Here is a 24,328-nt window from a genome sequence, read left to right as displayed (position 1 = left end):
TCTGCGACACCGGCCCTGCCCAGGGTGGGAGGTCTCTGGGATTCCTGCCCTGTCCGGGGCCGGAGGTCTCTGACTGGGTGACCAGATGTCCTGTTTTTAAAGGGACAGTCCTGTTTTTTGGGACTTTTTTTTTTTATATAGGTACCTATTACCCCCCACCCCCGTCCTGTTTTTTCACAGTTGCTATCTGATCACCCGAGTCGCTGAGATACCAGCCCTGCCCCTCCCACCAAGCCCCTTCCCACCCAGCCCCCACATTATCCCACCCCCTCCCACCCAGCCCCTTCCCAATCTCCACAGTCCCCCCCCCGCCACTCAGCCCCATCCCAATCCCCATTCCCACCCATCCCCCACAGTCCCCCCTACCCCTTCCACCCAGCCGCTTCCCATGCTCCTTTCCACCCATTCCCCACTGTCGCCCTCCCCCTGCCACCCAGCCCCTTCCCAATCCCACCTCCCACCTATCCCCAGCAGTTCCCACCGCGCTACCGTGGGATAAGGAAGTCCGGGACTGGGCTGGGGCAGGCTGGGAGGCACCAGCTGATGTCAGGGGGCAACTGGGGGTTTGGGACAACAGCCCAACCTGTGATCCCTACCCCAGAGCCCACCCTGTGCCCATGGCAGCTCTCTGCTCCATGCCCACACAGTGGGCCTCAAGGGCCACCTCAGGATGCTGGGGGAGTCTGTGGTGGGCCAGGAGATGCATTTCTAGCTGTTCAGATTATAGAAGACACATGGGCTGCATCTGTGACATCTTAGGAGGGTTCAATGCTTGCCAACGGGACCCCAGACAGACGGCTGCTTGTCTTTGGAGCTACAAACTTCTCCGGAAGACCTGGTGGATGCAAGCTTTGCGCAGAGAAAAGTGTAACCCTAATCTCTCCTATCCACACTGCAGAGGCTGTGGGGTAGGGGGGGCATAATTTTTGGCCTGAGGGCTGCATCGGGTTTTGGAAATTGTATGGAGGGCCGGTTAGGGGAGGGGGGCATGGCCTGGCCCCCCCACCCCCTGTCCAACCCCCCTGCTTCTCGCCCCCTGATGGCCCCCGCTAGGACTCCTGCCCCATCCAACACCCCCTGTTCCCTGATGGCCCCCCCCAGGACCCCTGCCACATCCAACGCCCCCTCCCTGTCCCCTGACTTCTTCCGGAACCCCCACACCTGACTGCCCCATCCAGCCCCCCCCCCCGACAGACCCCCCTGGGACCCCTGCCCTATCCAACCCCCCTGCTCCCTTTCCCCGACTGCCACTGGAACCCGCACCCGACTGCCCCCGGCTGCCCCATCCAACCCCCCCTCTCCTTCCTGACTGCTCCCCGGGACCCCTGACCCCATTCAACCCCCCTGTTCCCCACCCTCTGACCGCCCCACCCCCTGACCACCACCCCCAAACTCCCCTGCCCTCTATCCAACCTGCCCTGCTCCCTGCCCCCTTACCGCGCTGCCTGGAGCACCGGGTCAGGCCAGGCTCTGCGCCCCAGGAGCTCGCAGCGCCCCTGCCCAGAGCATTACGCCGGCCCCCAGTGAGCTGAGGCTGTGGGGGAGGGGGAACAGCAGGGGAGGGGCTGGGGGCGGGCCTGCTGGGCCAGGAGCTCAGGGGCCGGGCAGGAGGGTCCCACGGGGCACCGTGGGCCGTCCTTTGCCCACCTGAGGCCATCGGGCTAGTATGAGCTGCAGACTCTCCAAACGACATTCAAACGCCATACATGTAATGGCTTCGTGAGACTCTTTTTTCAGCAAGACTCCAAAAGGACTGAACGGCTTGGGGGGGCAGGGGGGGGCGGGGGGGGGAAGACCCTGCATTGGGACTGAAGTTCAAATGAATCCAGCCTGGGACATGCCGCTGGCTGTCTCAGATTTCAGAGTAGCAGCCGTGTTAGTCTGTATCCGCAAAAAGAAGAGGAGGACGTGTGGCACCTGAGAGACGAACTCATTTATTAGAGCATAGCTCAGGATCCGAGGAAGTGGGTTTTAGCCCACGAAAGCTTATGCTGAAATAAATGTGTTCGTCTCTCAGGTGCCACGAGTCCTCCTGTTCTTTTGGCTGTCTCAGAGTGATCCTTGGCTGGTGCCATCAAATTACTGCAACCATTACTACACGCAGGGGCTGAGGGATGGTCCCATGGGCCTCGTGGGGGCGGGGGGGGGGGCTGCCTGCGGGTTTGTGTGTGTGGCTTGAGGGCCCGATCCTGCCAGTGTAGCATGTGAGGGCCCGATCCTGCCTATGAAGTGTGCTGGGCTTGAGGGCCTGATCCTGCCCATGCAGTGAGTGTTGGACATGAGGGTCCGATCCTGCCTGTGCACTGTTTGGGGTGTGTGTGTGTCCAGATCCTGTGCAGTGTCTGGGTGGGGGTTCCAATCCTATGCAGTGTCTGGGCGGTGGGGGGGAGGGGGAAGGTGTGTCCCGATCCTGTGCAGTGTCTGGGCGGGGGGGGGGAGGGGGAAGGTGTGTCCCAATCCTGTGCAGTCTCTGGGTGGGGGTCCCGATCCTATGCAGTGTCTGGGCGGGGGGGGGGGGGGCTGATCTTTCCTGTCCAGTGTCTCGGCGGGGGGAGGGGGAAGGTGTGTCCTGGTCCTGTGCAGTGTCTGGGAGGGGTCCTCGATCCTGTGCAGTGTCTGGGCGGGGGGTGATCTTTCCCGTGCAGTGTCGGGGGGGGGCGATCTTTCCTGTGCAGCGTGTTGACGGGGGAAGGTGTGAGGCTGGAGGGGTCTGGGCCTATGGTGCAGGCTGGCACCACTGGGCGCCAGCCAAGGGACACGGCAGCACCTCATGAGGCAGCTATTGGCCCAGCACCCCCCTCATCCCCGGCTGTTTCTTTTTATACCCCTGGCAAGGCCTGTGCCTGTCATGTGAGCATAACAGGAGACTGTGGGGACGGATGGACGGGCACGTAGGCTATGGGGCAGCCCAGGCCCCACTGAGCTCTGGCTCTGAGGCCTCCTGCTTCAGGGCGGCCACCAAGCTCTCGCTGGGTTGGGGGCTAGGGACATTGCTCATTCTGGGGCTCTCACCCAGTGTGGTGATGCAGCTGGGCCAGGCGACTGTCCCACGGGCCCTGCAGCAGCCCAGCCCAGTGGGCCCAGGCAGTGATGAGCTGCCAGAAGCTGAAGAACCGGTTCCTTCAGTCGCTCTGGGTCTTTGCCGAAGTGGTGCCGAAGACCTGGAGCGACTGAAGGACCCGCCGCTGAAGTGCCGCCGAAGGACCGCAGGGCTGCCGGGTGGGTAGAGATTCTCAGGGGAGCCTCCCAAGCCAAGAGCTCAGGCGGAACGGACAGGACTGTCCCGCGGGCCGCATGTGGCCTGCGGGCCAGAGTTTGCCGAACTCCTTTAACAACCGGTTCTAAACCGGCTGCAAAATTTAGCAACTGGTTCACGCGAATTGGTGCGAACCGGCTCCAGCTCACCACTGGGCCTGGGTGATCACGTCTGAGGCTGAGTCTGGCCAGGTGTCTCACGCCGGCCGCGGTTATGCCACAGCAGTGTGTCCTCGCTGGCCACGCGTGAGCTCCACCTCTTTGGCTGTGTCGCAGTCATGGTGCCCATCCACACGGAACCAGGGGCATTTCTGCGAAAAGCCCAGTCTCCGCCCTCAGCTGGCTCTGGGATCCCAGTGTGTGCAGACACTGAGTGGGCATCTGGGCTAGGCCACCTGGTTCCACCCTGCTGTAATAGCCCTGCTGGCCTACATGCTGGGCACAACCTCCCGCAGGCCGGCTGGGTTCAGGGCATTGGGTTTCCTAACATGGGGATTGCAGTGCCTGAGAAGAGTGTGCAGCATGCAGTGTTCCAGGTGCAGTGTGCTGTGCAATATATGGCACGCAGTTGCAGCGGTGGCATGCAGTGTACCGGGTGCAGTGTGCTGTGCAATGTGTGGCATGCAGTGTGCAATGTGTGGCATGCAGTGTGCAGTGTGTGGCATGCCCTGTGCCTTGTGCAGTGTATGCAGTGCAGCGCAGTATGCCTTGTGCAGCATCCTGTTTGTAGTGTGTGGCATTAAGTGTGCAGCGTGCCATGCAGGGTGACCCAGACAGTGTGTGACATGCTGTTTACATGTGGGATGCAGCATACCGTCTGCAGTGTGTTGCATGCAGTGTCCAGCATGCCATGTGTGAAGTGCAGCATACATGTGCTGAACTCCATTTCCCATGTAGAAGGTAACAACGTCGGCCCCATGATCCTGGCTGCTCAGAGTGGCACTGGTCCCCTGTCCTCATTCCCCGCCCCCAGCCCTGAGCACTGGGATGCAGTGTCCTGGCTGTGCCTCCTGCCCTGCCCCACCCCAGAAGTGGCTGTATTCTGGTAAAGCAACACTGAGCATCCAGGGCTGGTCTGCACGGTGCCTTCTCAGCCCCAGACTGCAGAGATCTTAGGGCACAGCTGGAAAGCGGCTTCTTCTCGAGCCAGGGAAGTAGAAAATTCCAGGCCCAATTCTGAATCACACGCAGCCCCTCTGTGCTGCCGTGGTGTGCACGGGGGGCCAGGCGTGGCATGGCTTCGGCAAGGGGGGCTAAAGCTATTCGAACACCCCTCGCCCTGCCCCAGTGCTACAAACTAGAGGGAGATGCCCAGCTCTTCCAGTCAGCTCGCACAAGCTCTCATCTGAGCGAGCACAGTGCAAAGAGCAGTGTAGCAGGGGCAGTGGCCGGAGGCTGAGGTACTCACCTGAACCCTGTGGGTAGGTACCTGGGCAGCTAGTCTGGGCGCTCTCCATAGTGCGAACTCACCCGCGCGCCAGCATGGGCATCACACCCCAGCTCCAAGGCAGACGTATTCCCCAAGCTGCTAGGGCTGGGGATGAACCCCCGTGACTCAGGCAAAGAAGAGGGACCAGTTAATCAAGCAGCTGCCCCATGGTAGGGAGACAAGCGTTGCAACGCACCTCCAAGCCAGCCCACGCCCCACTCCCCGCTGCCCCACAGCGCCCCCTGCTGAGCCCCCACCCTGCTCCCTGCCCCACAGCGCCCCCTGCTGAGCCCCCACCCTGCTCCCTGCCCCACAGCGCCCCCTGCTGAGCCTCCCACCCCGATCCCTGCAGCCCAACGCCCCCATTGAGCCCCCCTCGCTCCCTGCAGCACAGCGCCCCCTGCTGAGCCCTTGCCCATTCCAAATCTGCCCAGAGGAGGAGGGGGTGCTGACCCCTTGTAACTTGGGAGGAGGCCCAGGTTCAATCGGCAGAAAGGATCTGAGCTGGAGCCTCGCACCCCTCCAGAGTGAGCTCTAATACCTGGCGCTGGGATGTTCTGAGGGCTCCCCCCACCTCTCTGTGGGAGCTGCTCCGCCACGGCTCACTAAGGACAGCGCGACCGGAGCAGGAGGCCTGGATCTTCCATGCGGGCCCCAAGCGCCAGAGCCCTTCTCAGGCTCTGAGCCCTTCACTCTTTCTCCCCAATGAGCCAAAGGCAATAGCAGAGCCCAACGGTCCCCCACGTCACCCCGGAATAGCCCAGAGCCCTGCGGCTAAGTGCCCGCACGGTGCGAGGCCCCTGCTCACATCCTTTCTCCTGCTCAGGCAGAGGAGGGATTGAACGCGGGTCTCCCCCTCCCAGCTGAGGGAGCCGGCCCCAGTGCTCGGGGTAGGAGGCCGGCGGCTGGGCTGTGTGGCGCGAGGCAGGCCCCTCGCTCAGTCCTGCAAGAATTGACAGAGGCATCTAGTGCTGCCTGACGCCAGGCGGCGGGTTCCCGGGCGCTCCCAGCAGCCTCTCCCCAGCCACTGACAGGGCTCGGGTACCTGGCTCCAGCCTCGTGCACCCCACTCTTGTTCCTGTGGTTTTCCAGGCACCACGACCCCCAGCACAGCTGGGCCTCAGCCCTTCGTGAAGCCGGCCTGAAGTAGCTGTGCCTTTGGGTGTCGGTGCCAGGCTCTCTGCAGACTCCGGCAGCCGCCACAACCTTGGTTCCAGGCTGCTCCCCCCACGCCTCCCCGAGGGCCTCCTCCCAGCCACTAGGGAGCCTTGATTGGGGGTGGGAGGGGGGGATGCGGGAGCCAGATCCTGCAGTGCCACAGGATCCCCAGGGCTCTGCCAGAAGCCTGCAGCACCAGCTGTAGGGGAGGTGGCCCCTGACCCTAGCAGTGACGGCTCGGGGCTGGGGTGGGGAGGGGGTGGCATTTCCTGTCCCTGTCCCTAGCGGGAGAGCCGGTTCCTCCAGCTCCGGCAAGGGATCAGCTCAGGCCCTGCGGCCCCTTTCTCCATGGTGGCATCTCTGCAGAGGCTGTTCCCGGGCACTCCTGCCCCTTCGTTGGCATTCCCAGAGCCATTGGTCTGTGTAACAGCTGTCACAGAGCCCCAGGATTGGGGCTATGCCCCAGCTTTGGAACAGCCTCTTGGAGGAACCCATGCGGCCTCCCTGCCTCCGAGACTGAACCCCCGGGCTCCATCCCTCCTGCCATGCTCCACGAGCTCTGTCCAGCGGGGCCAGCCAGGCTCCTGGGAGAGCCTTGTCCCCCCTGCAGGGACTGACGCCCCAGCAGCACTTGCAGGGAAGCTCGGCACCTTGGTCAGACCAGTCGGGTTTATTGGTCCCTGGAGCCCAGGACGGCCCCAGGTTAGCACCGAGACACAGAGGTTAAAGCATGGTCCAGCCTGGTCAGCCCTAAGCCCAGCTAAGCTGGAGTGACCCCAACGGCTGGGCTCTGTGTTTCTTCCCCATCTGATCTCCTTGGTCAGTTCCCAGATGAGAGCCCCCGCTCCTTCCAGAGCCGGCTCTTACCACCCTCCCAGCCCCTCTCCCATCCTTTGTTCTCAAGCTGGGGGCTCTCCTCAACTCCCTGCCAGGTGTGTCCATCCAGGGGTCACTGGAGCTAGTGACTCTCTGGCCCCTTGTTGATCTGGGTCCTTAAGGACTCTTCATTCCCCCCACACAGGGAGGTGACACCCCCCAACATGTGTCTTTTAGGGGGCCCAGAGATCAAACCTCATCCCTTTTCCCCCAGCAGGGTAGGCATGCAACGTAAAGGGGGAAACTGAGGCACACACCAGCCTCATAAAAATAATACAAAAAATTCAACATCCTGTGGCAGCACGTTCCACAGGTCGGTGATTGCTTGGCTCTATTGAATGCCTTGTAGTTTAACTGAGGCCTCTGCAAGAAGCAAGGGTGTGTAGTGCTCCCTCCCCACTCTGGCACCCCCCCCAGCACCCTCTCAACTGGAGCTCGGGGCTGGGGAACATGAATGTGGCATGAGGGCCCAGGGTGGCTCAGACACGATGTGTGGACAGGAGATTGGGCCTAGTACCTGCTGGAGCAAACTCCCCCCATGCTGCCCCCCAGAGCTGCAGCCACTCTGCCACCCCCCCCCCCCAGCCGGCTAGGTCTCTGTTTGTCGGCAGGGAGGGTGGGTAGAGTCCTGGGCACTAGCTGGGGTCTCCGTTCCCCATTTCTGTCCTGGAGGCCCCCCCCCACCCCGGCCCTTTGTGCCATGGTGAGCCCAGCAATGGCCCCACGCCGCAGGTCAGGTGCAAGGGAACAGGTGAGCCCCGGCCCAGGCAGGGAGTCCCTGCTCCCCACTCCCCGCGCTGCAGCCCAGCTGCGGATCGCATACCCATAAATCACTGCAGAGGCAGCTGCTGCGGGTGCTCACAGCCCCTCTCCACGTTAGGAAGGAGTCAGGGGCTGGGAAACCTGATCTGGGCTGTTTTGGGCTCAGGCCTGGAGCGTGGGGCTGGCGGGAGGCTGCCAAGCTGCTCTGGGTCCGGGCCAGTTGCAGAGCAAGCGGAGGGTTGTCATTGCTGCCTATATAAAGAGCTGGGCTGCCTGGCCTGCGGGGGGCGGGGGCCATGTGCTGACAGGCCCAGTTCAGCTGGCCTAGCCCTGGGCTCCAAGCTGGCTGGGAGCTGGCTGGGCTGGTGGCGGGGGGGGATCAGGGGGACAGGCTGGCAGTGGGGGAGCAGGTGGGCTGGGGTGGGCAGGCTGGCTGAGGTGGCAGGCTGGCAGTGGGGGAAGGTGGGCAGGCGGGCTGGGGGGCCAGGCTAGCTGCAGGGGACCGGTAGGCTGAAGAGCTGGGGGGCCAGGCTGGCTAGGCGGGGGGACAGGCAGGCTGAGGGGCTGGGGGGACAGGCTGGCTAGGCAGGATGCGGGGACAGGTGCTGAAGGGCTGGGGGGACAGGCTGGTTGGGGGGGCAGGTGAGCTTGGGGTGACAGGTTGGCTGGGGTGCTGGGAGGCTGCCCAGTCTGGTGGCTGAGGGGGCTGGGGGGGCAGGCAGGCTAGGGGGCCTGGGGGACTGGACACTCCAGTGGTAGCACTGGCTGGGGGGCTGGGCAGACAGGAACTCAGCCCAGGCCAGCTTGTCCCAGCAGGGGGGTGGTGGCTGTGGTTGTGGAGTGGGTCCGGGGGGTTACCCCAGCAGAGCCATGTTAAGGAATTAAGGCCCCGACCACTGGTCCCCATTGCCATAGCCAGAGGGCCCCACGGGATCTGCTGGTGGGGGATGGGGCAAGGCAAGAGCACCTTCTATCCCCACCCTGACCCCCCAGACTGGGGACCCCCAGGCAGCCCCAGGACAATGCAGACTGGGGTCAGTCGTCTGTGGGTGCCCTTCACATCATTTCTAAGGGCCTCTGGCTGGTGGGGCTGGGCTGGGGACCCCCAGAGCCGGCTCGCTCAGAAACAGTGCCCCCCGCCCGGCCTCCCCAGGCTCTCTGCCCTTGTGTGGAGGAGGCGCATGGAACATACTGGGTGCCCAGACCCATGGGACACCCCCTCCAGCCTGCACGTGGCCTGGTGCGGTTGGACCTCCAACCCGGCCCCAGGTCTCCCCGCACAGGCACCCCTGATGCCGCCTGCAGGCACCCCCCCATCCCCCGCTGCTGGCGACTCTGCCCAGGTATGTCCCCCAAGCCCTCCCCTGCCCCCCCCGGGACTCAGCAGCACCTGGAGTCTCGCTGAGGGTGCTGGCACTGGTGCCTGGGTGGGGTTTCCTGCAGCCAGCGGGTGCCCCGAGCCCTGGCAGGGTGGAGTGGGAGCTCAGAGTCTAGGAGGACACGTCCCGCTCTCCTAGGGACCCTGACACAGTGTGGCCTGGGGGGAGGAATTTGACAGCATCTGTCCAGGGCACGTGCCCACTGGGCCTGCCCGAGCGGGAGGCGGGGTGGGGGCAGGTGGCACTGGGGGCTCAGAATAGGGCGAGGGGCGGCTCCCACTCCCTAACCCAACCCTTTCCAAAACTGGCAGGGCCCCAGTGCCGGATCCGCTGGCCTCTCTTCACAGTGGTACTGGCCCCTGGCCAGCCCCTCGGCAGCCCCTGGGGTTGGGGTACACTGGGGTGCAGCGGGGGCGAGATGAGGCTGGGTGCAGGGAGCTCTGGCTATTCTGGCTAGGGGCCATGTCCCACAGGGGCCCTGCAGAAAGCACAGACTAGAGCAGCCCCGGGGTCCAGACCCCAGATGCCAGCGGGTGCAGAGGGGGACAAGTCCCTCCTCCCCCTGCCCTGCCTTGGGGGCACTGGGGCCAGGGGTGGCACGTCAGTGGGATGGTCACTGTCTGCACAGCTCCAACTGGCTGTGAGGGGAGTGGGGATGGGCAGGGGGCTCCAAGGGGGCGGGGCTTAGTTGGCATCATTATTATTCATTGCTAGAGGGTCACATGTTTCCTAGCTGGTGCCGGCCAAGTGCATGGTACCCGCCAGGGACTCCCTGCATCCCTCCGTCCTCGCTGGGGGCCCCCACCCCCCTCTTAGCCCCTGCCAGGGATTCTGACTGCCCCCCCATACCAGAGGCTCTGGTAGCCCCCCTCATGCCCCCCGTTCTGCCATCCCAGGATCCTCTAACATCCCTGACGCCAGGGGCTCTGTGGGCCTCTCCTCCCCTCCTTCTAGGGGCTCCCCCCTGCCCCCCATGCCTGAAGTGTTCATGCCCCCATGAGGAGGTCATTGGAGAGGCCAGTCATCCCACTCCCCGAGGCCTGCAGCAGGGACTGGCAGAGAGGATGCTGGCACCAGGGAGCAGTCTGTCTGGAGGGGAGAGATGCAGGAAAAACTGAGCCCCTGTTCCTGTATGGGGGGTTGAGTGGGTGGGGTTGACGGGGTTGCCCCGCCCCGCAATGATATGGAATTGGCATTAACGACCCATTCATTGGACCCTAGACAGCAAGGTGCCCCCCATGTCTCTGTGTCACCCCAAAAGCAGACCTAACTCTTTTACCCCCCGCCCCCCATAGCAATGTGATGTACAGGGGGAAACTGAGGCATGTGTGGGCTTCATAAATATTGTACAGAAAATTCTCCCTTTGTCACAGGGGGCCCGAGGGCTTCAGGGTCTGGTGCCTGGGGCCGGTGTGTCAGTGCAGGGCCTCTTCCAGGGAGTTTATTTTTCTAGCCTGCCACCCAGCCCCTCCCACATGCTGGGATCTCCAGCCAGGGCTGCCGGTGGAGAGCTCCCTTTTAGGGCATTTTCCCCGGGGGGTGGATGGGATGGACCCGGCTGGTCGTGGCGCAGGGAGTGGTGAGACGGACCCGCCCGGTCATGCCCCGGTGGTGCGGGTGGGACGGACCTGGCTGGTCGTGGCCCAGGGAGTGGTGGGATGGATCCACCTGGTCATGCCCCGGTGATGCGGATGGGATGGACCCGGCTGGTCATGGCCCAGGGGGTGGGTGGGACGGACCTGGCTGGTCGTGGCCCAGGGAGTGGTGGGACGGACCTGCCCGGTCATGCCCTGGTGGTGCGGGTGGGATGGACCCGGCTGGTCATGGCCCAGGGAGTGGTGGGACAGACCTGCCCGGTCATGCCCCGGTGGTGGGGGTGGGACGGACCTGGCTGGTCGTGGCCCAGGGAGTGGTGGGATGGACCCAGATGGTAGTGGCCTAGGGGTAGATGGGACAGCCCAGGCCGGTTGGGGACCGGAGGGAGGATGGGACGGACTCAGCCGGTCATGGCCCAGGGGGCGGGTGGGATGGACCCGGCCTGTCATAATGCACCAGCTGAGATTTCTCCCTGTGCTATTTGTCTGTTTTGCTGGTCACGGGGATATAGCCGGGCCGAGATCCTGCAGCCCTCAGGCACCCAGCCAGGCCAGCTGGAGACATCCCCAAATTTTGTGCTGGGCTGGCAGCAGCAGTGGCCAATCTGGGTCAGCTGGCTGCTCAGAGCCAGCCAATGGGAGCAGGGCACAAGGTATATATGAGCAGCTGCCCCGCTGTTGTTCTGGGTCACTGGTTGTGCTGGAGTAGAGGACGTAGTGCTGTCCTGTCCCTGTCATTCTGCTGATCAGGTAACCCCTGGAGCGGGCCCGTGAGGCTGATGGAGCCTGGGATGGGGCATGGGTGGGGGCAGGTGTCTGTGCCATCCTTGGGCATGGCAAACAGAGAGTGCCCAGGAGCTGCTAGGCAGGGGCTGGGTGTGTCCAGGCTGGGGGCCACAGGGAAAGGGGGCCCTGGGGGTGCAGTGTGCATGGGGCGTCAAATGGCAATGCCCCATTGGCTTCCTGGAGGGAAGGGGAAGCCCCCTGAGGGGAGAGGGTGGGCCCAGCAGGGTGGTTGGTGGGCTGCAGGGCCAGTGGTTGGTGCTCAAGGCATGCCCAGGGATGGCCCTGGGTCACTGGTGACCTGTTTGACCTTGGCAGCGTCTCTGGGTCCTTGGGGAATGGTGGAGGGGCTGTGTGCCGGGTCCCTCTGCTCCTGGAGCCCTGTGGGCTGGGGCCCCATATCGGACCCTGCCGGGTCCCTCTGCTCCTGGAGCCCTGTGGGCTGGGGCCCTCTGCTTTCGGAGCCCGGATCCACGCAAAGAGCCCCTGGAATGTGGGCTCTGCTGGCAGCTGTGGCGGCTCCCGGCAGGTGCCCGGGGCCTTCTCGGGACAAGGGCAGGGCTAAAAATAACCAACCCGGAGCAGCAGCTGAGAAAGAACCAACTTTCCATTGGCAGCAAGTAGATATGTCCCCTCCCCTGGGCTCCTCCCCACTGGTGCATCCCCTCTGACCCCTGCCTGCCTGTCCCTGGCACCCCAGGGACATCCCCCTGCACACCTGCCAGCCCCTGGGCAGTTCCCCTGGGCGTGATGGCTGCCCCTGTGCTCCGCCACGATGATGCTCAATGATGCTTGCCCAGCCAGGGGTGTCCCTGACAGTGGGGTGCTGGGCTCTGCCTGAGGCTGACTCTGGCTCCCCTGCTCCAGGAGCCCGAGCCCTCGCCTCGGGGAGCGCCCCGTGCTGGCCCTAGCTCCCATTGCCCAGGGAGGACCCACTGCCCCCATGCCAGCGTTCAGGCTGGGGGTGTCACGGAGCTCCAGAGTCGCTCCGAATGAGGTTCAGGCGGGACCCTCCTGCTGTGTGACCCCCTTCCGGGCTCACTCGGCCTAGGGCAGCATCCCAGGTGTGACTTTGGAGCGCTCAGCACCCTGCTCCATGCCCTGAGCTCCCCGCAGGGAGTCCCCCTGGACGGGACACCTGGGGAAGCCTCGCCCCACCACACACAAGGGGCTGTGCACCCCACCCCCACAGTCAGCAGTGACCCCAGCCAGTGGGTCACACCGATGGGTTCTTAGTGGCGGGGAACACAGCGTGGAGCAGATCTCGTTAGCACAGGCAGTTCCAGCAAAGTCCATTGTGGGGGGAGGGCCCAGAGCGCTCCCCTCTTGAGTTCCCCAACCGCAGATGGGCCAACTTCCAGCAGCTGAGCCTCAGTCACACCCAGCTGCCCTCCTCCGTCCTCGGTCTCTTTCCTGGGCAAGCAGGTCCCCCAGCCTCCACCTCTCGCTTTGTTCTCCAACACCTCCAGCTGGCCCCTGCAGAGGATGGGCCCCGGCCGTCAGTGGCCAGACTAGAGTGTCGGCCATTGTCTGTGCCCAGGCAGCCAGCCAGCCATCAGACCTTCCCGCTAAGGGTCTCTGCAAGGCTCACACACCCTTGTCCACCACCTAGATACTTGAGTAACACGGGAAACCGAGGCGCACACACTATTCAGACAAAACATTAAGAACATTCCCACTTTGTCACATGGGGTCACCCTGACTTAGGTGCCGCTCCCCCCTGGAGACCTCAGGCTGGTGCAACTAACACAGGATGCCTGGGCCCTGGAGGGAGCAGGGGGACGTACCTCTGTCTAGGATGCGGCTACGCCCCTGTAGGGTTGTTCTGCTATCGAGCTCAGGCGGGTGGGGAGAGCAGCCCCCTGGACATGGCAGAGGGGGCTCCAGCCGGCGGCTGCCCCCGGGACTCAGCAGGCCCCTGTCCCAGCAGGACTCGCCCCCGCCCGCCATCATGCCTTTCGGAAACACCCACAACAAGTACAAGCTGAACTTCTCAGCGGAGGAGGAGTTCCCCGACCTCACCAAGCACAACAACCACATGGCCAAAGCCCTCACCCTGGACGTCTACAAGAAGCTGCGGGACAAGGAGACCCCCAGCGGCTTCACCCTGGATGACATCATCCAGACTGGGGTGGACAACCCAGGTGGGCGCCAGCCAAGCCCCACTCCCAGGGCCGACATGTGTTCTCAGTGACAGGGCTCTGACCCCCGCCCCCAGGAAACCTCCTGCCCCTCACTCCCCACCCCCCTTGGCTCTCTCGCTGCTTTGGACCCGTCTAGCTGGGCTTGGCAGACGCTGTCCCCAGCCTGCCTGCAGCCGGAGCCCTGACTCCCCAGCCTCCCCACCCGGAGGTGGGGTGGCACCCATGCCATCCCACTGTGACACTGAGCAAGGCCCTGCTGGGGATGAGCCAGGATGGGGCCCCTAAGCCTTGGGAGGTGCCTGCCACTGAGCGGGGTAGATACCTGGCCTTTAGCCCTTGGCCCCTGGTGGGGGGGCACTGAGGGGAGCCACCTCCTGTGAGCTCACCCCCCCTGCCCCTCCGTGCATCCAGGATCCTGGGAGCCCTGCCCCACCCCGCTGGTCACTGCAGCTGCCCAGCCTGGTCTGCTGGAGACTCCCCCCGTTGTCCCTTGGCCTCCCCCACAGCCACTGGCAAAGGGATAGGCCGCTTGGGCAGGGTGGCGGGGAGTGACCCCCTGAGCCTCGTGAAGAGGGGTTGAGCCCTTCCTGCTGCCCAGGGGCCTGGTTCCTGGCTTGGCCGCCCCCTCGCTGGGGAATGGGTCCAACTCACCAAGGAGCAGCAGTGTGGGATGCCATCCAGCTGCGCCCCCTGGCAGGCCCCACAACCCCTGTGCCCCCTGGCCCCTCCACACCTGCCCAGTCTAACCCCCCACCGGTGCTGCCTGCAGGGCACCCCTTCATCATGACAGTGGGCTGTGTGGCTGGGGACGAGGAGTCCTATGATGTCTTCAAGGACCTGTTTGACCCCATCATCCAGGACCGGCACGGCGGCTACAAGCCCACGGACAAGCACAAGACCGACCTGAACCACGAGAACCTGAAGGTGTGAGCAGGGGGCATGGAGGGCTAGGATGGGGGATGGAATGGGGGTGGGGGGAACGGTGATGGGGGATGGAGGAGAAGTTGCGGGGACTGGGGCATGGGTTGGGGTCACTGGGACTGGGTTGGGGGAGCAGGGGTCATGTTGAGAGAGGGACCTGACTCAGTTGGGGGCCAGCGGCTTGGGCAGGGCCCAGCCTGTGGGGACCAGGTGCTCTGGTGCTCTGGGTGGGGCCAAGCCTTGGGGCTATCCCGGGGCATTACAAGGTCTGGTTCCCTCTGGCTCACGCAGGGCGGACATGACCTGGACCCCAACTACGTGCTGAGCAGCCGGGTGCGCACTGGGCGCAGCATCAAGGGGTACACGCTGCCCCCCCACTGCAGCCGTGGGGAGCGCCGCGCCATCGAGAAGCTCTCTGTCACCGGTAGGGGTCTGGGGCCAGGCCCCGTCCTAGAAGTAGCAGGGATGGGGCAGGTGACAATGGGACAGGCTTGGGGCAGGGCACCTGCAGGCCAGGACTCGGGTGCCCTGGTAGGGGGAGGTTTGGGGGAGGGCTGGGTGGGGTCCCCACAGGCCATGAACTGAACATGTCTTGTGGGGACGGGGAAGGTGACCCCTGGGCCAGGCTGTCAGTGGGCTGAGCCACTCTCACTGGCTGGGGGGGGGAGGTGTCTGTGGGGCCTGCTTACTGTTTATGGGGCATGTTGGGGGAGGGATCCTGCTGGTTGGGGGGGGCTAGGGGGATGAGTTGTCACTGGGCTGGTGAGATGGGGCTGTGGGGGGCCATGAGTGGGGTGCAGAGGAGCGGGGGGGTTTGGTGCTGGGTGCAGGGGAGCAAGGCATTGAGGGGGCTGGGTGCAGTGGAGTGGGGGGTTGGACACTGAGTGCAGGGGAGTAGGGGGGATTGGTGCGGGGGAGAGGGTGTTGAGGGGGCTGGGTTTTGGGGTTCTGGGTGCAGGGGAGCAGGGGCAGTGTGGCATTGAGGGTCCGGGGAGCAGGGTGTTGTGGGTGCTGGGGCACTGGGTGCAGGGGAGTGGGGGAGTTGGGGGCAGGGGAGTAGGAGGGGTTGGGCGCTGGGTGCAGAGCAGCGGGGGGGCAGGGGAGTGGGGGAGTGCATGTGAAGTGGGGGGTTGGGAGCAGGGCAGTGGGGTGCTGAAGGGGTTGGGCTCTGGGGCAGAGGAGCCATGGGGGTGGGGAGCAGGGCCAGGACCAGGGCTGACCCCTGCTCTCTCCCCAGCCCTGAACAGCCTGACTGGGGAGTTCAAGGGCAAGTACTACCCCCTGAAGGACATGAGCGACAAGGAGCAGCAGCAGCTGATAGACGACCACTTCCTGTTCGACAAGCCCGTCTCGCCCCTGCTGCTGGCCTCGGGCATGGCCCGCGACTGGCCCGATGCCAGGGGCATATGGTGAGCACCAGGGCCCCCAGTGCCACTGGAGGGGGAGTCTGGGTGGGGGGACTCAGTGCCAGGACTCCTGGGTTCTATCCCTGGCTCGGGGAGGGGAGTGGGGTCTAGTGGTTAGAGCGCGGGGGGGGGGGGGGAGAGAGTCTGGGAGCCAGGACTCCTGGGTTCTATGCCCAGCTCTGTAATGGGATGCTAAACTGTTGTGTAGTTTCACCTCCAGGTGGCGCTGCATGCTCCTTCCCTTGTCCCTGCTCCCCTGGGCCCTAGGGCAGAGCACTGGGGGGCTGACAGTTGGGGAAGGTCACCCTGTAGCCTGCCCGTCCCTGGCACAGGGCTGCCCAGCTCAGAGCGGCCCTGCAGCCCGGTGGGTACAAGACGGACAGGCAGACGCTGGCCCAGAGGCCTTTTCCCCAGCTCTGCAAGCAGCTGTGACAGGGGGGGCGATGGGGTGGGGGGCACGAATGGGGCAGGGCTGTGGGGCTGGAGAGGAGTCCCAGCCCTGGGCGTGCTGGCTGTGCCCGGCTGGGCAGAGGGGCCGTGCCCCGTGCCGTCACACCGCTCTCTGGGTTGCAGGCACAATGACAACAAGAGCTTCCTGGTGTGGGTGAACGAGGAGGACCACCTGCGCGTCATCTCCATGGAGAAGGGCGGCAACATGAAGGAGGTGTTCCGGCGCTTCTGTGTTGGGCTGCAGAAGGTGAGCGCCCCCCTCCTGCCCCCGCCCGGCCTGGGAGACAGCCCAGCAGTCCTGGCTCCCAGCCCCCTGCTCCAAGCCACTAGACCCGCCTCCCCTCCCAGAGCTGGGCTAGAACCCAGGAAGTCCTGGCAGCCAGCCCCCCATTCTATGCCCTAGGCCCACTGCCCACCCTGGTGCGGGGAGTGGGGGTGAGGGCCAGACAGCTGGTGTACAGGCACCCTCCAGGCTGCTGCACTGCCCCCTGCTGGCGGAGAGTTTCCTGGGAGAGATGCCCAGTGCCCTGGGACCTTGAGTTTGGAGCATCTGTTTCCCCTTCCCTGCCCAGCTCTGGTGTCAGCTGGTGGGCGGCATCCCTGACACTGGCTTAGGGTTATTAGGGGGTAGGCCCTGGCTGGAAGGGGGTGGTTAGCAGAGGGTCTGTCTGGTCCTGGCTGGGGGTCATTGTGTGTGTGTGGGGGGAGAGGGGGGCTAGTCCTCTCTGGGGTGTGTTGGCTGGAGGGTTGTTGGAGGGCCTGTGGCTGTCCTGGCCCTGGCTGGGGGGTGGGGGGCTGGCTGGACCCTGGCTGGGGCAGGGAGTTGTTGCGGGGGGGGGGGGGGGGGCACGGGTGGCAGGCTGGCCTGACCCTGGCTGGGGGGCACTGGCTGACAGGCTCTCTCCCTACCTGGCAGATTGAGGAGATCTTTAAGAAGGCTGGGCACCCCTTCATGTGGAACCAGCACCTGGGCTACGTGCTGACCTGCCCCTCCAACCTGGGCACTGGCCTGCGGGGCGGGGTCCACGTTAAGCTCCCCCACCTCAGCAAGCACCCCAAGTTTGAGGAGACCCTCAAGAGGCTGCGGCTGCAGAAGCGCGGCACAGGTGAGGGGCGGGGGCCACAAGTGGGTGTAGGGTGGGGCTGGGGACACGTGAGGGGCAGGGGGCACAAATAGGTGTGGGTTTACCGGGGCTCGGGTTGTAGGGAGTTACAGGTGGGGCTACAGGAGTGTGGGGGGCACTTCGGTAGGGCTGGGGTTACAGATGAGGGTGGGGGCATAGGGTTGGGGGAGGGACTCAGGTCGGGGGCAGGCCATACAGGTGGACATGGGGATACAGGTGTGGGGGGTTACAGGTGGGGAGAGAGCTGGGCTGAGCCCAGCAGGGGCAGTCTGAGACTCTGCGGTGTGGCCCTGCCCATCCCGCAGGCGGAGCTGTGTCCCACTGCCCCCAGCCCCTGGGGTGCCCTCAAGCTGGTGCCCTCAAGCGACACTGAGGGGCATCTGAGAGGCTCTGGGCAAGGCCTGGAGTGCCAAGCCTGGCTGACAGGAGTGGGGGGCAACCAGGCAGCCGGGACGTGGCAGGGCAGGATACATGCTGGGCCATAGCTGCTGCATGGGGTCTCCAGGGGCCGGGTGGCTGTGGGCAAAGAGGCCAGGCTACGGTGGTGGGGCCAGGAGGCTGCCAGAGCCGCTCGGCTGCAGTGGGGTCTGGCCTCAGCTGCATGGCGCTGTGCCCCCCCCCAGGTGGCGTGGACACTGAGGCCGTAGGTGCCGTGTTCGACATCTCCAACGCCGACCGGCTGGGCTTCTCCGAGGTGGAGCAGGTGCAGATGGTGGTGGACGGCGTCAAGCTCATGGTGGAGATGGAGAAGAAGCTGGAAAAGGGCCAGGCCATTGATGACATGATCCCAGCCCAGAAGTAGGCGCCTGCCAGCAGGCACGTGTGACCTAATAAAGTAATGATGGCCCCCTGGCAGCCTGTTCTGTGTCCATGGGGATCCTGGCGGGAGCACAGGTTGGGAGAACAGCCCATAATTCCAGGTGGTCTGGCAGGCAGCACGTCCCAGTGCCAGCCGTGGGACCCTGTGGCAAGGGGCTGTCAGGCCCTCCTAAGCTCTTCTGCTCTGGGGAAGGTTAGGCAGGAACCACCCTCCCCCCCACCCCAACTCCCAGGTGCGTGGGTGCTGGTCCAAGTCCCTGGCTGTGGAGGGCCCTGAGCTTGGAGGGGGTCCCATGCTTGGCCAGAGCAGGCAACATCAGCCAGTCCCTCTGCTCGGCTGGTGGGGGGCACTGAGCACCCAGGGCTGGCCTAGCTATAGCTGAGCCCCCCTGCTATGCGCTGGCCTCTGGCTGTTTGCTGCCCCCCATCCCCAAGTGCATCTGGGGGGGCAGCTGCCAGCTGCTTCCCAAGCCCCAGAGTTGATGGCCTCTGCCTGGCCTCACCTGAGCTTCAGTGTGACGGGCTGTGGACTGGGCAGGTGAGGCCAGGCCAGCCCCAGAGCTTGTGCTGTCCCCCAGGCTGTTGTGGTAGGGCCCAGGTGGACAGGGTGAAGCTTGCTCTGGGGGATGCTGCCCCCAGGGCGTGCAGCAAAATGCCCACCTCCACTCTGGGCATAACAGCCCCTGGCCTCCCTGCATGGCTGCTTGGGAGCCTGGGGCGGTGGCTTCCCCCGGTGGTGTGCAGGACATATGCCCCATGATCTGCGTGCCCAAGGAGCCATGTGCAAAGGGCTGTAGCCCAGTCTGTACAGGTGCCAGGGGGTGTGGCTCAACTGGGGGTGGTCCAGCCCTGGCACCACTGCTCCAAGGAGCTGGGCCTCCTTCCCACTCAGGGCCTCCTTCCCACACAGGGCCCCCTCCCCATGGCTCTGGCAGCAGGTGAAGGACTCATCCATGGGGCTCTGTAAAGCCACATTGGATGGCATCCTCCAGCCCTGCTCAGTGCCTGCAGCCCAGTTTGCCCTCTCCTAGGGGCTGGCACGTGGCATTATAGAGTCTCAGAACCCACCTGTTTGCCCAGAAGCCACCATGCCTGGCACCGGAGCTCAGCTTAAAACTCCTGAGAGGTGCAGAGGCTCTGCTGTCAGCTGCCCATCACCCTGATTCCAGGAAGCGGGGCTTTGAGTGAAACGCACTGAGCTGCTCTCTGGGCCGCTGGCACCATGGGTGAATGTGGGTCTGAGCCTCCAGAGAGAAATAGGGCAGAGCTGGAGGCGGGCAGCAGCAGCACCTGTGTCCTCCAACCATCCCACCCCACATGAGCTCCCAGCTGTGTCCACCTGGCCCTACCAACCTTCTCATCACATCAGATCTCAGCTGTGCCTTCTGCCTCCCCATGCCCTCTAGCCCCCCTGTTTCATGAGACCCCAGCAGCACCCTCCAGCTCCCTGCCCTCCAAGCTGCCCACCCCAGGCATGCCCATGCAGAGGTGCAGTCTCTGCTCCCTCTTTGCTGGAGGGGGCTCCCCTCTTGTCACGGTCCTGTACCCTGCTCTCCTGCCAGCCCAACGGGTGGCATCATCCCCGAGGGAAGCATGGAAGCGTAGTGCATGGCCGGGGCCGGGGGGGGAAGATGGACACACAATGTGAAACAAGCCCCAGCTGCCAATTACCCTTGAGCAAAGCAGGGTCATCATGCGTGGCAGAGGCCAGGCACCCGCCATCCTCATGCAGGGGCCAGTGGAACGCCTACCCACGGCCCAGAACCCCCCCTCCTCAGAGGCATTACTGCTGGTGCCAACCTGTGCCTCACAGCACGGCTCTCTGGGAGAGCGGCCCAGGTTTCCCAGCACACACTGCCCTGCCACGTGCCAGTGGAACGGAGACAGGACGGGAAGTCCCACTCCCGTAGCCCCTGGGACTTGCTGGACCGAGGGCACCACCATAACATCCCCGTACAGACGGTGCCTGTGGTGGGCAGGGCCTTGAACTCACCTGCACGCTCAATACACACCCCTCTGTCCCTGCAGCGAAATCCCCTGCACTCTGCCCCAAGCACCCGGCTGTGGGCACGGACCGCTCTCTTGGAGGGGTGGAGCAGGTCTCAGGCTGCCTGGGTTCTACCCCAGGGCAGCCTCCCCCGACACAAGTTTGTTTGCAAAGCACCGTGTGCTCCCGGGTGGCAGCCCAAGGGTGGAGACGGAGGCAGGCCTGCGTTGTGCCCATGCCCGGACAGACGGGCGAGACCTATGCCCACGTGGCAGTGAAGCAGGAGCCAGACAGGGCGGAGGCTTCCTATGTTTATTGGGGGTCAATACAGACTGGCGCACAGGGCTGGAATAACTTAAAAATGTCCCAAGGCTACGAGCTGGCTCGGTACTCTACACAACCCGAAGGGACTCCGGGGCTATTTACAGGGGCTGTACAAGAGGGGAGGGCCCAGCCCGGGGTGGGGGGAGACCCACCAGGGCTTTCCCGGGAGCTGCCTGTTGCTTTGCTCTGCTCTTTAAAAAATGGGGAGGGGAGGTGTCAACAGGCCCCAGCTGGGACCCCCCACCCAGCCAGGATGCCTGCCACCCAGGGGCGCCCCCCATTGCCAGGACACCTGCCACCTAGACACACCCTCCAGCCCCATGGCCAGGACCCCTGCTGCCTTGCTTACAACCTCCTTTATTCCTCCCAGCCTCCAGCCCCTCAGATCAACACCCCCCCCTCCACAGCAGCCCCCGCAGGAACAGGGCATGAGGCCAGGCTGACCCCCCCAGCCCTGGGCATGTGTGGGCAGGTCGTGCCCATCCATGGGAGGTGCAGCTGTGCCAGGCCCCAGGTCGTACCAGCTCCAGTGAGACCATGGCCCACCTGGGGCCCTGCCCGCCAAGGGGGCTGTGCCCCGAATAGGGCCGAGTCCCCCTGGAGGTCCAGCCTCTCCAGGGGCTGCCTGCAGGGCCCCTCTCAGCCACTGGCCCTGAACTGAGGCAGCCAAGCAGGGGGGAGGGAGGGCTGGGGTCAGAGCTGCCCCCAGGGAGGGAGCACAGTCCCTCGTGCTACCCTAGCAGGGCTGCTAGGCAACAGGGATGAGCACTTGCCCCACAGCTCCCAGCTCCATCCCCCCTGCCCCCGAGCTCAATCAACACCATCCTACCCCCCACCCAAGGGGCATCCGGGGCCCGAGTCATTGCCATGGTCTAGGCTGGGACCACCCCCGGGGACCCAGCACTCGCCCTGGCACCTGCTCAGCACTGCTGTGCCTAGAGGGGGTGGCCCCTTGTCCCTGTGCTGGGGGCCACATCCCTGCTACTGGGAGACTTGTGACCTCTCGGCCACCCAGGGAGATGGGGCTCCCCTCTGGCCCAGAGCTGGAGGCGGCCGAAATGGTGGGCCCATGGGCTACACTGCTGTCCTGAGCGTCTCGCTTCTCACTCCGGCCCCACTGCATCACCCCCAGCCCAGAGCCCCCGTCCCTACCCTCAGCCCACAGGGGCCTGTCAAACCTGGAGTGCCTTACTGTGCCCTGAGCCCCCCCACCCAGAGCATCCCACCCTGCCTCTCCCAGAGGGCCCTGCCCTGTCCCTGCCAATGCTATCACCTCAACACCTGCCAACGTTGGGAATGCCCCCACTACACTGGGGCCAGTGGCTCAGTGACACCCCACAATTGGCCTGGGGAGCCCCCTCCTGTGCTAGGCTGGGCATGCCCCACTGTGTGTGGGGCAGCCCTGGGCCTGGCCCCAGCCCAGCAGAGCCAGGCCCAGCCCCTCGCCCCAGAGGGGAACGGTGCCCGGTGCCCTTGCTCTCCCTGTGAGCCCCTATGAGCAGCAGGGCAGGCCCCAGGCCTAGGCCCAGCAGAGGACAGGCCGGGTTCACAGGCCAGAGGAGTCAGGGGCATTTCCCCTACAGGCCGAGCTGCTGGCCAGATCCATCCCAGGGCTGCACTGGCTCCAGGCCAGGGAGCCTGGGGGGACCCCCCACCCCCAGTGAGGACGGGCAGGCCGCTGGGCGTGGGGAGCCATCCAGGGCTCTAGAGCTGCAGCTGGTTGGCAATGCTCGTCACCACGGTGCGGAAGGCCAGCGAGGTGCCAGCCAGGCGCCGGAAGAGCACGCCGGTGAGGCCAAGACGCTGCAGCCGGCACACCTCCGCCTCGAAGTGGCAGAAGTGCTCGCTGGCGCTCTTGGCGTGCGTGCAGGACAGGAGGAAGGGCTCCAGCTGGCGGCAGCAGCAGCTGGCCGAGTCCGTGGCCTGGCGCAGGGCAGCCATCATGGCCTCGGGGGGGTGGGTGCTGGTCACCTTCACATTCCAGGTACATCGGAGCAGCCGGGGTTCTGCTTCCTTTTGATTCCAAGGTAAATTGCAACTGTGGGCGGAAGGAGCAGAGGGGGCGTCAGCCGGGCGGGAAGGGGGCTGCAGGGTGCAGTGCTGGGTCCCTGCCCGGGGGCTGATAGGGGTGGAGGCAGGTGCTGCCACAGCACCAGAGCAAGGGGACAGTTGTGTGTAGAGACCAGGTTCTGGGCAGCCCCGGCAGGGCAAGGCAGCTTCTGGGAAGTCCCAGCGAGATGGGACAGGGCAGGGCTGCCCCAGCAGGCAGGTCGGGGAGGGACAGGGCTATCTCAGCAGGCTGGGACGGGGCAGGACGGGGTAGGACGGGACAGGCCCAGTGGGCTGGGATGGGGCAGGTCGGGGCGGCACGGGGCAGGCCCAGCAGGCAGGTCGGGGCAGGACAGGGCTATCTCAGCGGGCTGGGACGGGGCAGGGCGGGGCAGGACGGGGCAGGCCCAGTGGGCTGGGACAGGGCAGGTCGCGGCAGCACGGGGCAGGCCCAGCAGGCAGGTCGGGGCTGGACGGGGCTATCTCAGCGGGCTGGGACGGGGCAGGGCGGGGTAGGACGGGACAGGCCCAGTGGGCTGGGATGGGGCAGGTCAGGGCGGCACGGGGCAGGCCCAGCAGGCAGGTCGGGGCAGGACAGGGCTATCTCAGCGGGCTGGGACGGGGCAGGGCAGGGTGGGACGGAGCAGACCCAGCAGGCTGGGACGGGGCAGGGCAGGGTGGGACGGGGCAGGCCCAGTGGGCTGCCCCAGCAGGCAGGTCGGGGCAGGACGGGGCTATCTCAGCGGGCTGGGACGGGGCAGGGCAGGGTGGGATGGGGCAGGCCCAGCGGGCTGGGATGAGGCGGGACGGGGCTGCCCCAACAGGCAGGTTTTGGCGGGACAGGGCTATCACAGCAGGCTGGGACGGGGCAGGGCAGGGTGGGACGGGGCAGGCCCAGTGGGCTGCCCCAGCAGGCAGGTTGGGGCGGGACGGGGCTATCTCAGCGGGCTGGGACGGGGCAGGGCAGGGTGGGACGAAGCAGGCCCAGCGGGCTGGGACAGGGCAGGGCAGGGCGGGATGGGGCAGGCCCAGCGGGCTGGGATGAGGCGGGACGGGGCTGCCCCAGCAGGCAGGTCGGGGCGGGACGGGGCTATCTCAGCGGGCTGGGACGGGGCAGGGCAGGGTGGGACGGAGCAGGCCCAGCGGGCTGGGACGGGGCAGGGCAGGGTGGGACGGAGCAGGCCCAGCGGGCTGGGACGGGGCAGGGCAGGACGGGATGAGGCAGGCCCAGCGGGCTGGGATGAGGCGGGACGGGGCTGCCCCAGCAGGCAGGTCGGGGTGGGACGGGGCTATCTCAGCGGGCTGGGACAGGGCAGGGTGGGACGGAGCAGGCCCAGCGGGCTGGGATGAGGCGGGACGGGGCTGCCCCAGCAGGCAGGTCGGGGCGGGACGGGGCTATCTCAGCGGGCTGGGACGGGGCAGGGCAGGGTGGGACGGAGCAGGCCCAGCGGGCTGGGACGGGGCAGGGCAGGGCAGGATGGGGCAGGCCCAGCGGGCTGGGATGAGGCGGGACGGGGCTGCCCCAGCAGGCAGGTCGGGGCGGGGCGGGACGGGGCTATCTCAGCGGGCTGGGACGGGGCAGGGCAGGGTGGGACGGAGCAGGCCCAGCGGGCTGGGATGAGGCGGGACGGGGCTGCCCCAGCAGGCAGGTCGGGGCGGGACAAGGCAGGGCAGAGCACCACGTACCTTGTGAGCGCAGGTCCCCCGATTCTCTCAGGTTCGTCTGCGACCCTGTGGCGGGGACAGAGGAGCAGTTAGTGGCCGAGCCGAGGCTCTGTGCTGCACTCAGAGGGGGCAGCGGTGGGTGCTGGGCACGGGTAGACGGGGCTGCTCCCAGACCCAGAGCCGCTGGTGGGTTAGGCTGCGA

At 65.5% G+C, this 24,328-nt stretch overlaps 2 protein-coding genes across 4 annotated transcripts in view; one reads left to right on the top strand and one right to left on the bottom strand.

The window, feature by feature from the left end:
* The first annotated feature begins 11,146 nt into the window (after positions 1-11,146).
* Positions 11,147-18,124, top strand: CKM (creatine kinase, M-type). Of its 2 annotated transcripts, none has more exons than XM_084612817.1 (8): positions 11,147-11,204; positions 13,168-13,381; positions 14,151-14,305; positions 14,594-14,726; positions 15,540-15,711; positions 16,282-16,405; positions 17,075-17,264; positions 17,906-18,124. In XM_084612817.1, the coding sequence occupies exons 2-8, from the start codon at positions 13,189-13,191 to the stop codon at positions 18,082-18,084; spliced, it is 1,146 nt and encodes a 381-aa protein (XP_084468943.1). In that variant the 5' UTR covers positions 11,147-11,204; positions 13,168-13,188; the 3' UTR covers positions 18,085-18,124. The 2 variants fall into 2 exon arrangements, with proteins under 2 accessions (XP_084468943.1, XP_084468944.1); XM_084612818.1 differs by lacking the exon at positions 11,147-11,204 and adding an exon at positions 11,642-11,766.
* A 2,262-nt stretch (positions 18,125-20,386) lies between these two features.
* Positions 20,387-24,328, bottom strand: part of MARK4 (microtubule affinity regulating kinase 4) — a 60,180-nt gene continuing 56,238 nt past the window's right edge. Inside the window, exons 16-17 of one of the 2 annotated variants that reach the window (XM_084612701.1) lie at positions 24,148-24,192; positions 20,387-22,450 (exon numbers count right to left, since the gene is read on the bottom strand). In XM_084612701.1, the coding sequence (XP_084468827.1) occupies positions 22,117-22,450; positions 24,148-24,192 (379 nt within the window). In that variant the 3' untranslated portion in view covers positions 20,387-22,116. The remainder of the gene's footprint in view (positions 22,451-24,147; positions 24,193-24,328) is intronic. The other variant, XM_084612702.1, reaches the window with a different exon arrangement.

This window comes from Lepidochelys olivacea (assembly GCF_965140295.1).
Source record: "Lepidochelys olivacea isolate rLepOli2 genome assembly, chromosome: 23".
Taxonomy (NCBI): Eukaryota; Metazoa; Chordata; order Testudines; family Cheloniidae; genus Lepidochelys; species Lepidochelys olivacea.
This window is presented reverse-complemented; position numbering and strand designations above follow the sequence as displayed.

What these genes read in the sequence shown, in the direction of transcription:
- CKM (XM_084612817.1), top strand. Translation starts at nt 13,189, where the DNA reads ATGCCTTTCGGAAACACCCACAACAAGTACAAGCTGAACTTCTCAGCG. An exon ending in GACTGGGGTGGACAACCCAG is followed by an intron (nt 13,382 to 14,150) that starts GTGGGCGCCAGC and finishes TGCTGCCTGCAG; the next exon opens with GGCACCCCTTCATCATGACA. An exon ending in GCTGCAGAAGCGCGGCACAG is followed by an intron (nt 17,265 to 17,905) that starts GTGAGGGGCGGG and finishes GCCCCCCCCCAG; the next exon opens with GTGGCGTGGACACTGAGGCC.